Source organism: Mytilus edulis, chromosome 1 (assembly GCF_963676685.1).
Source record: "Mytilus edulis chromosome 1, xbMytEdul2.2, whole genome shotgun sequence".
Lineage (NCBI taxonomy): Eukaryota > Metazoa > Mollusca > Bivalvia > Mytilida > Mytilidae > Mytilus > Mytilus edulis.
The window spans coordinates 78,459,092-78,474,793 of record NC_092344.1 but is presented as its reverse complement, the minus strand read 5'-3'; the positions used below and the strand labels follow the sequence as shown (position 1 = coordinate 78,474,793).

At 30.9% G+C, this 15,702-nt stretch overlaps 1 protein-coding gene and 1 long non-coding RNA gene across 2 annotated transcripts in view; one reads left to right on the top strand and one right to left on the bottom strand.

Annotated features, from left to right (window-relative positions):
- LOC139491065 (cell surface hyaluronidase CEMIP2-like) overlaps window positions 1-2,697 on the top strand; it is a 39,487-nt gene extending 36,790 nt beyond the window's left edge. Inside the window, exons 23-26 of the mRNA XM_071278352.1 lie at window positions 298-354; window positions 1,496-1,598; window positions 2,056-2,166; window positions 2,421-2,697. Coding sequence (XP_071134453.1) covers window positions 298-354; window positions 1,496-1,598; window positions 2,056-2,166; window positions 2,421-2,593 — 444 coding nt within the window. The 3' untranslated portion in view covers window positions 2,594-2,697. The remainder of the gene's footprint in view (window positions 1-297; window positions 355-1,495; window positions 1,599-2,055; window positions 2,167-2,420) is intronic.
- Window positions 2,698-7,483: 4,786 nt separating this feature from the next.
- LOC139490809 (uncharacterized) lies at window positions 7,484-15,568 on the bottom strand. Its single transcript, XR_011656419.1, has 7 exons — window positions 14,840-15,568; window positions 14,301-14,368; window positions 13,440-13,504; window positions 10,958-12,657; window positions 10,646-10,715; window positions 10,258-10,317; window positions 7,484-9,155 (listed from the first exon to the last, which is right to left on the bottom strand). It is a non-coding gene; the product is annotated as an uncharacterized lncRNA (long non-coding RNA).
- Between the last annotated feature and the right edge of the window lie 134 nt (window positions 15,569-15,702).

Genomic DNA, 15,702 nt, shown 5'->3' with positions numbered 1-15,702 from the left:
AAGTTGTCTAGATTTGGGATGCTTTGAACTTGCCTCCTACTTCTTGATTTGATGTCATTTTATGAGCGAGTTATTGCAATCTCTAGATGTCTAGGTGCAATATATTATGTGGGTCTCATTGGGGTCAAAGCATGACACGGGATTGTTGATTTTTTGAAAGCGTGACACGTGAAAGTTAAAATAATGTGCCGTGAAAACGGGAAATAAAGTCTTTAGCGGGACACAGGAAATTACAAAAATCAGAACCCCATAATGAGACCCCCTATCATGTGCATAAAATTTTGTTTCCATTTTTAGGGTCAAATGTCTACAGATACACGAACATTAGCTGCTACAGATCCAACCCCACCAAAGGTAATACATAGATGTTATAGTAATTAGTGGACATATATTTAATTAATATTACAAAGATAAATAATGATAATACTGTTAGTTGCCATTTTTCATATATTTTGATTATTTGCATTTTTAGCTCACCTGGTAGTCTATCTAATGTGAGCTATAAGCATCACACACATGTTCTCCACTGAAAACCAGTAAACCATTTAAAACCAATCACAATCTTCGTTATGAAACCTTGTTCCAGATTTGTTCCTTATGTTCCTGTTGCAATCTACTTGCATGGTAACCACTACTGAAAATAAAACATAAGGGTACTGTAAAATGCAACTAATTGTTTAGTAATTAGAAATCAGAATAGAAAAATTTGACGATGTATCATTTGCTCACTATTTCAAGATCTATACCAACTCTCTATGTACACCAAAACGACCAGACAAATTTGAGTTATTGCCCTTTAATAATGAGTATGGCCAATTTGGGTGGGACATTTTTGCCTACTATCTTAAAAAATGCATTGTTCTCATTGAAATAATCAGCAAGTCAAGGTCAACAAATTTACCAAATAGCTGAACCCATTCATTGACTCCTTGAAAGAGTTATTGTCCTAATAATGATTTTGATCTATAAACATGTTTGCCTTTTATGTTGAAAACAGTAATTAAAAAAGTTATACATTATACTTTAAACTGCAAAATAATTATCAGTATAAGATGTGCAAAAATGCAACATAATAGAAAATCATGAAAGTCTTCTTACAGGAATTATTGTCCTTAATGATGATATTTGACCATCATTTAGGATTTTGCAGAGTCATTTGAAAAACTATGATAGATAGCTATAAACTTTATGCAACAAAATGATCAGCAAATCAAAAATATCGAAAAAGACTACAACTTGTAAGAGGTTGTTGCCCTAAATTCAGATTAGACCAAAATTAGCTATTTTTTTTTTAGATATTCAAATAAAATTCTTATAGATAGAAGTAAAATTATACACAGCAAAATGATGGATTAATGCCCTGAAAAGACAATTTTTAACAAATTCTGATGGTTTAATAATATCTTTAAAAGACAGACAACATTCAACAAACCGCTACACAGAAAGCTAAAGAGACACATTACCTAATTATTTATACATTTGTATTTGTTTACAGGGTTGGGGTGCAGGATCTCAGCTTCCATTCACATCCAGAATACCTGTAAATGGTGGTTGGTCAAGCTGGTCAGCATTTAAGGAATGTTCCGTTACATGTGGAGGTATTGATAGCTTCTTATGATATAAATTATGCATCATATCAATCTTTCTCAAATATTGTTTGAAATCACTGTTGAAATTATTTGAGACCAGAAAATCATATTGAACATAGATTGTTGAAGTTGAAAAGAAAGTATTAATAGAATAATTAATTTTTCATCATAATTCTAATCACTTTGTTCTTGTAAAGCAAGGTGTCAAATATTGTACATTTATACATGGTAAAACAAATTTGCATAACAACTATACCATGATATGTGTATGATCTGTGAACAAACCAGAGTAAGATTAATCAGTTTTGTTAGTTACTTGACTGAACATATTTACCATAATGATTTTTGCACTGCAGAAAACAGCCCAAGGTCACTACAGCTAAAAAAACATCCGGCAACCTAAGGCAGGCCTCGTTGTCTACTCTAAATTCATACTTATCTACTTTATATTTATTCAATGTTACAGGTGGAAAGCAATCTCAGTACAGAAGTTGTAATAATCCTGCCACTGCAAATGGCGGCACCGACTGTGTTGGAGATGGTGTGAATTCTGTCAGTTGTAATGAGCATCCTTGTCGTAAGTATATTGAAATATAAAAATGTGTCATACCACTTAAGAAAATATGTTCATAGATGGAAATAAAAGTTTTGTTCTTTTAGACTTCTTGTTTAAAGAGGTTTTTTTTTTTATCACTTGAAAGAAATTGCAAATTTTGCCAGACATTTAAAAATAATGTTTAAATAAACCATGAGCAAAAGATACAGGAACCATATTGTGTATTATATTTGTTTACATACAACACAAATTAATAATTGCTTTTTTCTTGACAGCTGTCAATGGAAAATTTAGTGATTGGGGACAATGGTCATCATGTATCGTCAATTCTGGTTGTCAAGGTTACAGAGAAAGGGAAAGGTCATGCAATACTCCAGCTCCTCAACATGGGGGAATACACTGCACTGGTTCAGTAGAGGAACAAGAAGCTTGCAACAATTGCACCTGACCAGCAAAAAATGACCAAGGACTATTATATATAATCCTTTTTAGCATTTAGTTTAATGACATTGATTTTAAAAGTTGAATGAATAAAAAAACTTTAAATATCAACCTTGTGTCAGTTCATATTTTTTAAGAAAATGTAAAAATGATCTATCATTTTCAGTGACATAGCTACAACTTCTAGCTGCAACAAATTATGGAAATCTGATATATAACATTAAGAAGATGTGGTACGATTGTCAATGAGACAACTCTCCACCAGAGTCACTAAATGACACAAATTAACAACTATAGGTCACTGAATGGCCTTTAACAATGAGCAAAGCCCATACCCCATAGTCAGCCCGGAAATGACAAATGTAAAACTATGTAAACAAGAAAACTTGCCGCCTAATTTTAATATGTACAAAATAATGAATGAAAAACAAATATACTACACAACAACATACAACAACCACTGAATTACACTCTTGACTTGGGACAGGCACATACAGAATGTGGCACAGTGGCAGGGTTAAAAGTTAATCAGAAAGTACAAGTAAGGCAAAAGGTTGGACATGAATGAGGCAGCAAATACAAGTTTAAAATGAAAAAATGTAGAGGTCAACATGTAGTCTAAAATGGAAAATAATATTCATCTCTAAATCACTCCAAAGACTTAACAAGCTATAAATGATTAGACCATAGTAAGTATTTTAAAATCTCAGGCCCATCTGTCCACCTTTGGTTCCATGGATATTTTTTGTCCCATCTTTCTCAGTAACTACATTACACTGATTTCTGAAATTTGGGTTCAAGGTTTTATGAGTCAGCTATACCCTGTGATGCGTTTTCAGATTCATCAATCAACAACTTCCTGTTTACTAAACAATTACATCTTTTTATACTATTGATATAATGTAGTCACAGCAGGGGTATTATCAAACTGAGTGAGCAATAGCTCATAGTTTTACTTGTTTATTCTTTGTCATCAATATCAAAATTATAAGTGAACAAAAACCAAAGAAAGAGCAAAACGGGTGCCCCACTTGCACTATCGTGGTAATAAGTTTCAAGTTGATTGGACTTCCAACTTCATCAAACACTACCTTGACCAAAAACTTAAACCTTAAGTAGGACAGACTGGCGGATGAACGAACTAACGGATACACAGTCCGGAAATCCAAAAAACAGCTATTTCTAAAGAAAATTCTTCTAAAAAGAAAAATGATCAGGATAAGACCTCCAAATATGGCAACAAGACTGAAATTGCAGTTAACTCATAAATACAAATATTTGGTGTGCAAGTTTTACTGGTCCTGTAGAAAACTTGTTTCAAATAAAATAGAACATCCTAAATTTTACATTGATGTTGTTAATCAAGCCTGGAAATTTAGATACAATTTGAATAAAAAAAATCTAAAAGGGTTACCTATTTAACACAGAAGTTAAATCTTTGGATAATGATTTTGTTGGTATTAGTATTGATTTTTTTATTAGTAAATTAAAACCATATAAAATATAACACATATGTTCTTTCAGGGTACTACAATCTGTAGATACTTGCAACAAGGTCATGTTTTTCTCTGACTGGTAAATGGTCTTTATACTTAATTCTTTGGATGTTGAATGTGTACCAATTGATATTTTAGACCGTGTTCACACCGAATTCCATGTACAGTAAACTTGTTTACAATTAGTTTAATGAACTGGACATTGGTTTCACATTAAATTTGTTCACATCTATACACCTTGTTTAATTACCTGTACATAAGATTTGTTCACATTTGTAAACTCTATGTCATTTAAAAATGTTTATTACGTAGAATCGAATGAAACGTTTTCGGACAACTTTTTCTAGCAGCAAGGGAATGACCATTTGACTCTAAATAGGGGGGATGGAAATATTCCGAACCCCAATTGGATAAAGAAAACAATTCTGGTTCTACAGATGATAAAAAATATTCTGAATCAAGAGTTTCACCACACATTATAGTGTTAAATGTTGAACAGAAAAAAATTGATTACCAGCATCAAAAAAAACCCGGAATAAAACGTTTGCGCGGCAAAATTCTGATAATTAAACAAAATGCCCCCCCTTTTATTTAAGTTAAGTGGTTGCTTCTTTATGAAAGCCATTTTGATGATTTGCAGTAGTTTAAAGATACTAAAGATGTCTCGATTAAGCATTATAAAACGTAGGCTGCAACAGCGTGCTTACAGACGAAGAAGGATATATAAGGGATCACTATATTTCTATCTTTTCTGTTTGTTCACATGGTATTTCTTCTCCAAGAAGTATTTGGCAAAGGAAGGGGGTAATGTTTTTTTTTTTTTTACTTTTTAAGTGTAATTTCACGGATCCGAGATACTAGACAAACAATACATTTACCTCACACTTTTTAAGTAATGCATTTATGAGTGAATCGTTGTTTGAGTAAAGACCAGTGGCAAATATTTCTGTGTAAGTCAAGTCGATTCGGAAAGACCTTAATTTTCAAATGAATTATGTGTTTGGCAATGATGCTGATTTGAGTTTTGATAAGGGCTTAATAAAGCTACGTTAAGTTTTATTTCTAAACAAAACAAATAAATATATCAAGTTGAGACAAATATTTCTGTAAAGAACTTCATAAATAATTGCTATAAATATCAATTTTATTAAAAAAATCGTTTCTTCCTTAAATATGCATGGTGAAACTAATGTTTTAAATGCCTAGTTTTGTGTACACTTAAACTACACAAGGCCTACATCGAGTATCGACTGCATGTAGACAAAACATGATTTACACTACATGTAAACATTGAGTTTTATCAATGGGAACGTAATTTTGTTTAGTTTACGTGTGAGTTACACTTACACAACACCGAGTTTAGGTCAATGTGAACACGGCCTTAGTCTTCGATACATAATTTTTTTATTTATTTTTTTGTCACACTCTCTGATCTGTACTTTTTATCTCACAAGGCCATAAGGACCAAGTGAGCTCTTCTTGATCACTTGGCATCTGTCTAATAGTTGAGTCTTTAAAAAGAAATAAGGTTTAAAACAGGCAACATTATCAATTGCAATGACCTATGAAAATAACAGAAATTTTAGATTAAACCACCTTACAATAATCTGATACTCACATTAGTTAATTGGAACCGTGTCATGAAAAGTCAATGCAGACCAAAAAACATGAAAATAAGGTCAAGGTCAGATGTACCTCATCAGACAAACACGTTAACCTTTCAACCGTTCTGTATACCAAATATAGTTAACCTATTTTTGAATATCTTTTATAACTCTTTTTTACTTCTAAGAAATAATCCTAATAAAAACAAGAGTGCACACACTGAAATTTCTCGCCTTCTTTACCAATCATTAATAGTATGTTGATAGTACTAAATATAAAGCTTTATTACAACTGTCATATAAACGTAACGTTAACCAAGAAAATTAAACATAAACCAATGAACCATGAAAATGAGGTCAAGGTCAGATGAACCATGCCAGGCAGACATGTACAGCTAATAATTCTTCCATACAACAAAACACACCAAAACACAAAAAACTAAACACTGAGCAATGAACCGTGAAAATTAGGTCAAGGTCAAATAAAACCTATGTGACTGATATATAGATCATAAAATATTTCCATACACCAAATAGAGTTGACCTATTGCATATAGTATTAGAAAAAAAGACCAAAACACAAAAACTTAACTTTGACCACTAAACCATGAAAATGAGGTCAAGGTCAGATGACACCTGCAAGCTAGACATGTACACCTTACAATCATTCCATACAACAAATATAGTAGACCTATTGATACAATATAAGTAAAACAGACCAAAACACAAAAACTTAACTATAACTCAATATACAAGACTTATTGCTTATAATATCTAAGATATGGAGTTGACCACCAAAACTTAACCTAGTTCACTGATCCATGAAATGAGGTCGAGGTCAAGTGAAAACTGTCTGACGAGCATGAGGACCTTACAAGGTACGCACATACCAAATATAGTTATCCTATTACTAATAATAAGAGAGAATTTAACATTACAAAAAATCTTTACTTTTTTCTCAAGTAGTCACTGATCCATGAAAATGAAGTCAAGGACATTTGACATGTGACTGACGGAAACTTTGTAACATGAGGCATCTATATACAAAGTATGAAGCATCCACTCAGGTCTTCGAGCTTTCTGTGACAAAATTCGCAGGCTCGACAAAAAAAAAACTATGGACTAAAATATCCATGAAAATAAGGTCAAGGTCAGATGAACCTTGTAAGACAGACGTGTGATCTCTCATGATGGTAATAATGGACAGCTGTTAAAAGTTCTGTGGCAATTAAATGCATATTCAGGACAGGTACATGAATATTAACCCTGCTTTGTGCAATCCACAAGAAGAGCAGCAGCAAATACCAATTTTTGAGTCGTTTAGGTTTAAACATGCCAGAGTTCCAACTTGAGCCGAATACACTGATGTTATTGTATAAAAGACTCCTTAGTTGTAAATGTCTGTGTCATTTGGTCTCTTGTGAAGAGTTGTCTCATTAGGAATCGCACCACTTCTTTTTTATATGTATACCTAGCAATGAATCCATATACATTTGTACCAAATATAGTTGTCCATATTACACATAAAAATGGGGTAACTAGTCAAATAAAAAGACCATTTGGCATCTTCATACAAATATGGAGCTATCCAGCACCTTTAAAGTTTGGACAATAAAGCTTTAAAAAAGACAACCCGGTTAAGTATCCCTAAGTTCTGCTGATGATACACTGCCAAGTCAATGATGATCATAGATGCCGAGTGATGGAAATATAATTAAAGCATTTACATGTGTCATACCCTCGATCATAGAAACCTCTTCCCCCTTTACTTGTCATCCAGATACAATTTAGACAAGATGATTTTCCAAATAAATTTTAATTACCAATTATTATGATCCTACATGATACAATATAACCAAATGAAACCAAACACAATCTGCTTCTTTTAAGATGTGTGTAAATATCAAACAAACAATTACTTGTGATATATATGCTTTTGATCACGGTTGTAAATTATCTTTAAATAAAAAGGAGGAAAAGGATCTGCATCATGGGTTTGGTATCAGTAGCAAAAATAGTACAATAATGCAAAATAAATGACAGTACTGAGGATACTATCTATTTTCCTGGTTGTTTTTATTATAGGGGGAAATAATCCTAATGTAATTTCTTAGTCTATATAATTACGTATAAAAGTTTATGAATTAAAATAAAATCATGTAAATTTTTTGATACATGTAATAAATTTTGTAATCATTTAGTGACTATTCTTTGTTTAATATATAAACTTAAGGCTTTCTAGTCCTTACTTAACTTTAAATAAATAATAGAATTCCATAAAAACAAAGAATCCTCAGTTTGTCTCAACTTAAAAATGACATCCAAAAACAATACTTTTCTTATACAAAGTAAAACTGTGGTAAAAGCTATAATATAAAAATATTAAAACATGCATGTACAAATTATTTTTTGAAAATTACTCAACTTATTTACTGGGTAATTAAAACAAACTAAATATCTTGATTGGTGCAAAAATGATTAGATTACCAATGAAATAGCAGAGGTGGAGAAAATTTGGTTGATTATTTAGGAAATCACTGAAGTACCACTGGAGGAGGCCCTCTAACAATCGGTGAGCACCCCCCTTTTATTTCCATGTATGAAAATTTCTGGATCCTCCAGTGAACAGATTACATTTCATTCATTCACAATTTTAACCTCAAGCTGTTTTAAACTATATTATAAGTTATCTACGTTCATATCCGTAGATATGGATATTTTAACACCCTGAAGTACCCCAGTACATCATGAGGCGTAGCCGAAGGTTGTACAGGGTACTGAAGGGTGTTAAAATATCCATATCTACGGATATGAACGTAGATAACGAATTTATCCCCAGTCTTAGTCCGAATCGGGCGAGTTTAATGGAAATTTGGGTACAAACTTTTGTGGGAAAAAAATTGCTGATTATAAAGGGAATCATTTGGGCTGGCCTGGTCCCCTCTTAGGCAGTCAGGAGTAAAACCCAACTCAAAACCCAAACATTTTTATTTGGGGTCAAAAACTTAGTAGTTAAAATATTTAACAGGGGACTAGTTTCATATTCTCTTTTCATAGTGTTCTGCCATCAAAATCCTACTACTTTGGATTGTAACCAACAAAATTCATTTCACAAAGCACTTGTAAGGCTTAAATGTACATAACTTAAAAATATATGTAAACCTATGTACGTCTTGTGGGTACTTTGAGAAACCATATGGCATACCTTTGGGACCCCTCAAAAAACAATAATTTCAGTTTAATTTTTTATCAATCACAAAACAATAATTGAATGCAATTAATATAAATAAAAAAAAATCTATAATTTGTAATTCAATACAGCAATATAAATACAATTTGTTAAAAAATCATTCTGCTTACAAGACTACTGTCTACAGATTGTCCCAATAGAGAAAGTAACAGTTCATTCGATTGTTTGCAGGATTATTGAGGATTTTCCCATACAAGGCAGCAACTGTTACACTTTCAACTGAAAAGAAATAAAGTTAAGTTTCAATTATTTTATCAAAATAATCTTAAGGGTATATAATAAAATTCAATTTAAAAAAAACACATATCAATGAATGTGAAAACTCTTTCTTATTTTTGCTACTTCATTTTACTGAAATCTGTCAATACACAAAAATAAATTTTCCAAACTTTACAATTATGAGACTTGACATCAAATACCTGAGCAATTATTGGAAATATTTAACACAGTGAATGCAGAAGCTGCTGGTAAGTTTACTTAAAAGTAAAATTTAATGAATATTTTGTTATTTGTTGTTTTATTGACCCTTACTGAGATCCAAACAAAATTTTTTCCATGATAAAAAAGTAGAAATAAATTCTTTTGAAATTTGTAATGAAAATATGAATGACTGAATGTAAAGCAGTTATCATACATGATCATCTTTTTTATGATAGCTAGGTTTTACTTGATATCAGATTATCTCCCCTTCACATCTGGCCCAAGACCACAATTAATGACCCCACTTTTCGTTAAAGTTCCCTTTAATTAATTGTAGTGTATTTTTTCTTTATTTTTTTTCTTTCCCTTTCTCATACATTTCTTAGTTTTTCTGGGGTGGAAATGAAAGAAGAGAGCTGAAATAAACTTTTGAATGTTTTATTTTAACTGATTTTGATAAGGAAAGAGTGATTCGGCCAGGTGCAAAAAGGTAGTATTTACACTTTTCGGAACATCTCTTGACTTGCCTATAGGGGTATGGATGTGTATTGGCCAAATTTGTATGATGTAAACATGCAATTTTTCTGAAAATTGCATATATTTTTGGACTTGAACTGTACATTGCACACACCAAAAATTAGACAAAAAGAATAGCCAAATTTTTTTTAATGCGACAAAATGTTATAAAGAACTGATAGAGGAATTAATTGTAGTCTTGGGCCTAATCTTGTTCAGGGCAAGGGAGACAAATCAGTAAATATAGATACACTTCTAAAGTAAAGGTACAACATTTTACATTGACATATATTTAGGATAGCTATATAGATATCTAGGGGCATTTAAAATTAGATACATGTATAATAAATAAATTTAAATTGTTTGTTGATTAATAAATTCTTACCTTAAAACAGCTCTAATAACTCCCCAAGCAAGTAACCCCAAGGAAACTTGTGATGCTAACCTGTAAAACAAAGTTCATGGTCAGTTATACTCAACTTTCAAAAAATATGTACATCATAATAATTGTTTAAAAGTTCTCAGATAACAAACAAAATTCTGCAAGAAAATAATTGGTATTCAAAATCAAACTAATGGTTCTGTTTTTTGAACTTTGTAAGGTTTTTTTATTTTATCTGTCCAACACAGTCCCGATTTACATTTTCAATTTTATTAAGTTAGCAAAAAATAAACTTGTATTTCATCATATTGCATAGTATTTCAAACCTTAAAATTTTTTATTGATGTCAAATACTATTGAAAGTATTAAAAATAAAAGCTTTAATACCTACCAACATGTTAACAATATCAGATATCCATGTCTTACTCCCAACACAAGGAAAACATTGTAATTTCAACAATCTGAAATAAAAAAAAATGTTTAAAAGATAGAATAAAGAAGAGAAGCATAATTATGCCTTGTATCATTTATTATAAATTTGTTATAAAATATCTTCAAAATATTGACTTAAATACAAATTATAAAAAAATGTTATGAAATGATGCAGATATCTTCAATATTACACAAAAAACCTTAATAAATAAAAAGTTTTGAAAGTCTTATAATAATATTATCATAAATTTTGTGGAACATTTCAACTCACCACAGATTTTTCCTGGTAAAGCCTCAGACTTGGTTGAAGATATAATTGACCATCTTCCTTAGAGCTGCTATCATAACTGCCAAGGAGGTCCATGTCCTCGTTATTTTATTGTCCATTTGCTTTCAGAAATATCATTATACATGTATAAAAAAAAAATATCAGATGCACTTTACAGTTTTAACAAAATCAGTTTTTTTTTAAATTTCCCCTCATCAAATCAATGGTTACGTTACCCACTATTTCTCAAACCCTCCAAATCTACTACATGTATCTATATATAGAGCTCTGCTTACATATTTTTTTTTTATTTACAGAGCTCTAAATAATAGTCATTTTAGCTAGTATACATCTGATATTTAAATAAAATGTGTACAAAAGTGAATATTTAAATAAAAAGTTATATTCCCTATAAACACTTGGGAAATTTAAAGTATGAGGAGTATAACAAGGGAATTACCTCCCCTTGCCTTGAAAATATGACCCTGTCGAGACTTCACATCCTTCCTATATTCAACAACAATACAAAATATAGTATAGTTAAAATGAAAAAATAATACGGTATGTAAAAACTACAACACATTTCAATAACTAATTTAGTACTTTAACTTTTATTTAAGGGCCTTGGAGGCAGAGTGGTCTAAGAAGTATTATTGTATCTCTATAAAAAAGAAGATGTTGTATGATTGCCAATGAGACAACTATCCACAAAAGACCAAAATGACACAAACGACAACCACTGAATTACAGGCTCCTGACTTGGGACAGGCACATACATAAATAATGTGGTGGGTTAAACATGTTGGCGGGATCCCAACCCTCCCCCTAACCTGGGACAGTGGTATAACAGTACAACATAAGAACAAACTATAAAAATCAGTTGATTTTGAAAAAGGCTCAACTCATCAGATGGACAAAAATACAAGTGGAGGTGGCCCGGTACTTATACATACTTATACTCTAGCATGTCAAAATGAGGTTGAGAATTCAAACCCAACCTGTGTTAGGTGTGTTTGACTCAAAGCTTAATTGACTAGAATTGACAGTTCCCTGGGGGAAAAGTTGGTGGGTATCTACTGTTACTTTTATCTTTTTCAACCCATAAAAAATGGCCATCAAGATATTACAAATTGGGCTGAGAGTCGCATTATACACCAAAATTCAATCAATCAATCTTTTTTCACCAATATGTTCCTTTACTCTGCTTATTGTGAAATAATTGTAATTTGTTTAGCTAAAAGCACTGCAAAATAATAACAAAAAGTTGTAAAAATATCTAACAATTCAGGAAACTCCAAAAACACAATACATTTTGTTTTTCTTTCTTTTTTTGTTTTTAGATTCTCCATTCTGAACTGACTGGAAGCCTTTGGACTGAACAGACCATTATTAAGTTTACAAGTAAAATTGGTCTGTTTCATTTCATTTCATTTTCAAAGTAAAAATGAAATACAGTTACAGGGGGTGGGGAATAACAAATAAGATCTAAATTATGAAACAGTTTCCATAAGCACGATAAGAAAAGTAAGAGTAATTTTGAAATTTTAAATACAAGCTTCCAATCTAGTTGAAAATGGAGAATCTTTACACATTTTTTTTTTGTGTAAAAATTTACATTTTTTGAAACATATATACAAAAAATTTCTGAATAAAATTCTTCACTGTTAAATCACATAATCAATGTATGCGGCAGCCAGAGTTTCCTGTAAAAGAAATAAACATTCTTAAACAAATGATCAAACCTATATAAAAATTTAAACATCATCTGGTACAATTATTAGCAAATAAGGACGAATAAGTAATCAATGTGTGTCTTGATTATTTTTCGTTTATTCTTTTTTATGAATCATTGCGTTGGTTTTCCTGTTTAAAATTGTTTCACATTTTGTCATATTCAGTACCTCTTATTGCTTACTTTAAAACTGGTACTGTAAAATCAGAAATTATTGCATGCATCTATATTTGTGATTTTTTAATAAATGGACAAAAATGCAATATTGATATTACCGATTTCAGAAAAATCTACCTTCAAAGTTATGCATGAGAGATTAGAATGATGAATATGAGTACCTTTAATTGTGATAGTCAACCAGTTGTATTATTGAAATTTATAACGATTTTGCTCATTGCTGAATGTCTTACAGTGACTGTAAGTTGCTTCTCTTATTGATAGTTGTGTAGTTGGCAATCTTATAACCTCTCTTTATTCTTATATACCCTTATAAAATTGAGAACGGAAATGGGGAATGTGTCAAAGAGACAACCTGACCATAGAAAAAACAACAGCAGAAGGTCACCGACAGGTCTTCAATGTAGCGAGAAATTCCCGCACCCGGAGGCTTCCTTATGAATACCAGTATAATTAACTTTTTAATTTGGAAAACATTTTAAAAATGTTAGATCTACATGTGTACATAATAAAATCCCTGGTGCATTTATTTACATACTCTTGGATGAATAGTTCAATCTATTTTTTAGTTCTTACCATAAAATTCAGCTCCAATGGCCCTTTCCCAGCTTCAATCCTTACAGACAAGCTGTAGTGCTAACCTGAAATACAAAATGCTTAGTCAATCAAAATTGTTTTAAAGGATCACTTCTGGAATACTCTATCTACAGGTATATAAAATGGGTAAAATATAAAATAATAGACATCAAAACAACAAAAAAGCTAAAGTTGGCCACAAGATTTTAATCTTTTTTGATTCAGGCCCAAAAACTACGAATTTGACACATACATTGTTGTGGTATCATTATTGATACAAAATAACCACATCATCTTTTTGGCACCTCACAATATAAACTACTAAGTTATGACCTGTTGATTATGCAATTCTGCTGTTTTCACAAAAGCGCCAATGAAGGCCCAATTTCTCACAATTCAGAACTTTTTTTAGCATAATTCACTTTCCCTGATCCAGAAATAGTTTATGTCTTTTAATTTAAATATTACCCTTAGCACATTTAGTTTATTAAACATTTTGGACCAAAGGTATTCTTAAAGCTTTTAGATCAGAAAATCCATAAAATCATCGCATTTTAGAGTCTACAATGTATTATAAAGAAGCGATTTATTTTATGTTGCATTAAGTCTTTTGAAAGATATCTATTGAAGAACCAGATGGGGCATTTTTTGATATTCTATGATAAAGGCTTAAATTTAAAATCTATACTAAGGCCATATTTTGCCAAGTGAACATTGTCATATATGGTACTGATAAAATAAAGAGTACACTGTTGACCAAACTCTTATAAACCTTTAACCCTAAAGTCAGTATTTATTTCCAAATAACATTATTTATAGAATTATTTTCTTTTAAACAGGATTAGTATTACTGGTACCTACCTACATATTAGCTGTATTAGACCACCAAGTCTTATTCCCACACCATGAAAACATGCCACAGAAAGTATCTAAAAAGAAATTAATACATTTATTAATTTTACAAACTAATTTATGTCAACCTAAAGATTACTTTACAAATTGTTCTGATTTCTTATTTCATGTACCAATAGTTTAACATTCAATATTTTGTAATATTTATATAAAAGATTGAAAAACAAACAAAAATAGTCAAAGGTTTATTATTTGAATTCTGCACTCAACTACTTTGAATAATGAAAATGAGTTGTCTCCCATTGAATAAAAAAAATCTTGCTGTTAATTAAACTAGTCTCCCCTTGAAAGTTTATTCCTATCTCAGGATTTACTCTCGTAATTGTAATAGAAATTCTTGTTAATGTACCTGCTCTCAAAATATTAAACTTGTAAATAAATTCTTCAAAGATGTTTTTCATGCAGAAAGATGAATAGGTACTTTTTAACAATTATACACATGTATTTCTAGGAAATGTATAGAAATTGTTCGACTTCAATAAACTTGCCTTCTCAATTTCATGGTTAAGCCTCAGACTTGGTTGAAGATTTTATTGACCATCTTCCTTTGAGCTGCTCTCCTGGCTGCCAGGGTGGCTGTCATCATTATCCTAATTGCAATCTTTCAGTTTTTGGTCCAATATTTATAGAAATAAATAAAAAATATCAGATGCACTCTCAATTAATCACATATCTTGAAAATTTCACCAAATCAATTCTACCTGTAATGGCCTATGATTTCTCCCACCCTCAAAACTATTATCTAGACCTCTGTTTACATTTTTTTATTTACAGAACTCTGAATAACAGTCAATACATGTTTTTGTATTAGCTAGTATGCATCTGATATCAAAGCAAAAACAAATGTGAAAATCAAGCAAATAGTTATATATTACCATGAGGAAATTTCAAGAATGAGGAGTTAAACAGGGGAATAATTTATTACCTCCCATTGCCAAAATATTTCACCTGTTGGGACTCCACATCATTGCTATATCTAACAAAAATACAAAATGGTAGAACTCTAATTAAAAATAAATAATTTGATATAAAATATTCAAACATTTACAAAAAATATTTAGCACCTTGGTGGTTCTCTCCCATTACTCTGACTTTCTCAACCATGAAAAAAATGGTCACCAAGATATAATCAATATTGCTGAAAGTGGTGGTTAACACTACCAATCAACCAATCTTTACTATGATTATTTTGAAATAATTTGTTTTAGCTAAAAACAATGCTAAAAATAACAAAACATTGGAAAAATATTTATATCATACAAATAAGAAAAAATACATTTCTTTTTTTTTTTTTTTTTTTTTTTTAGACTCTCCATTCTTTACCTACTGGAAATGTTTTGAATACACATGG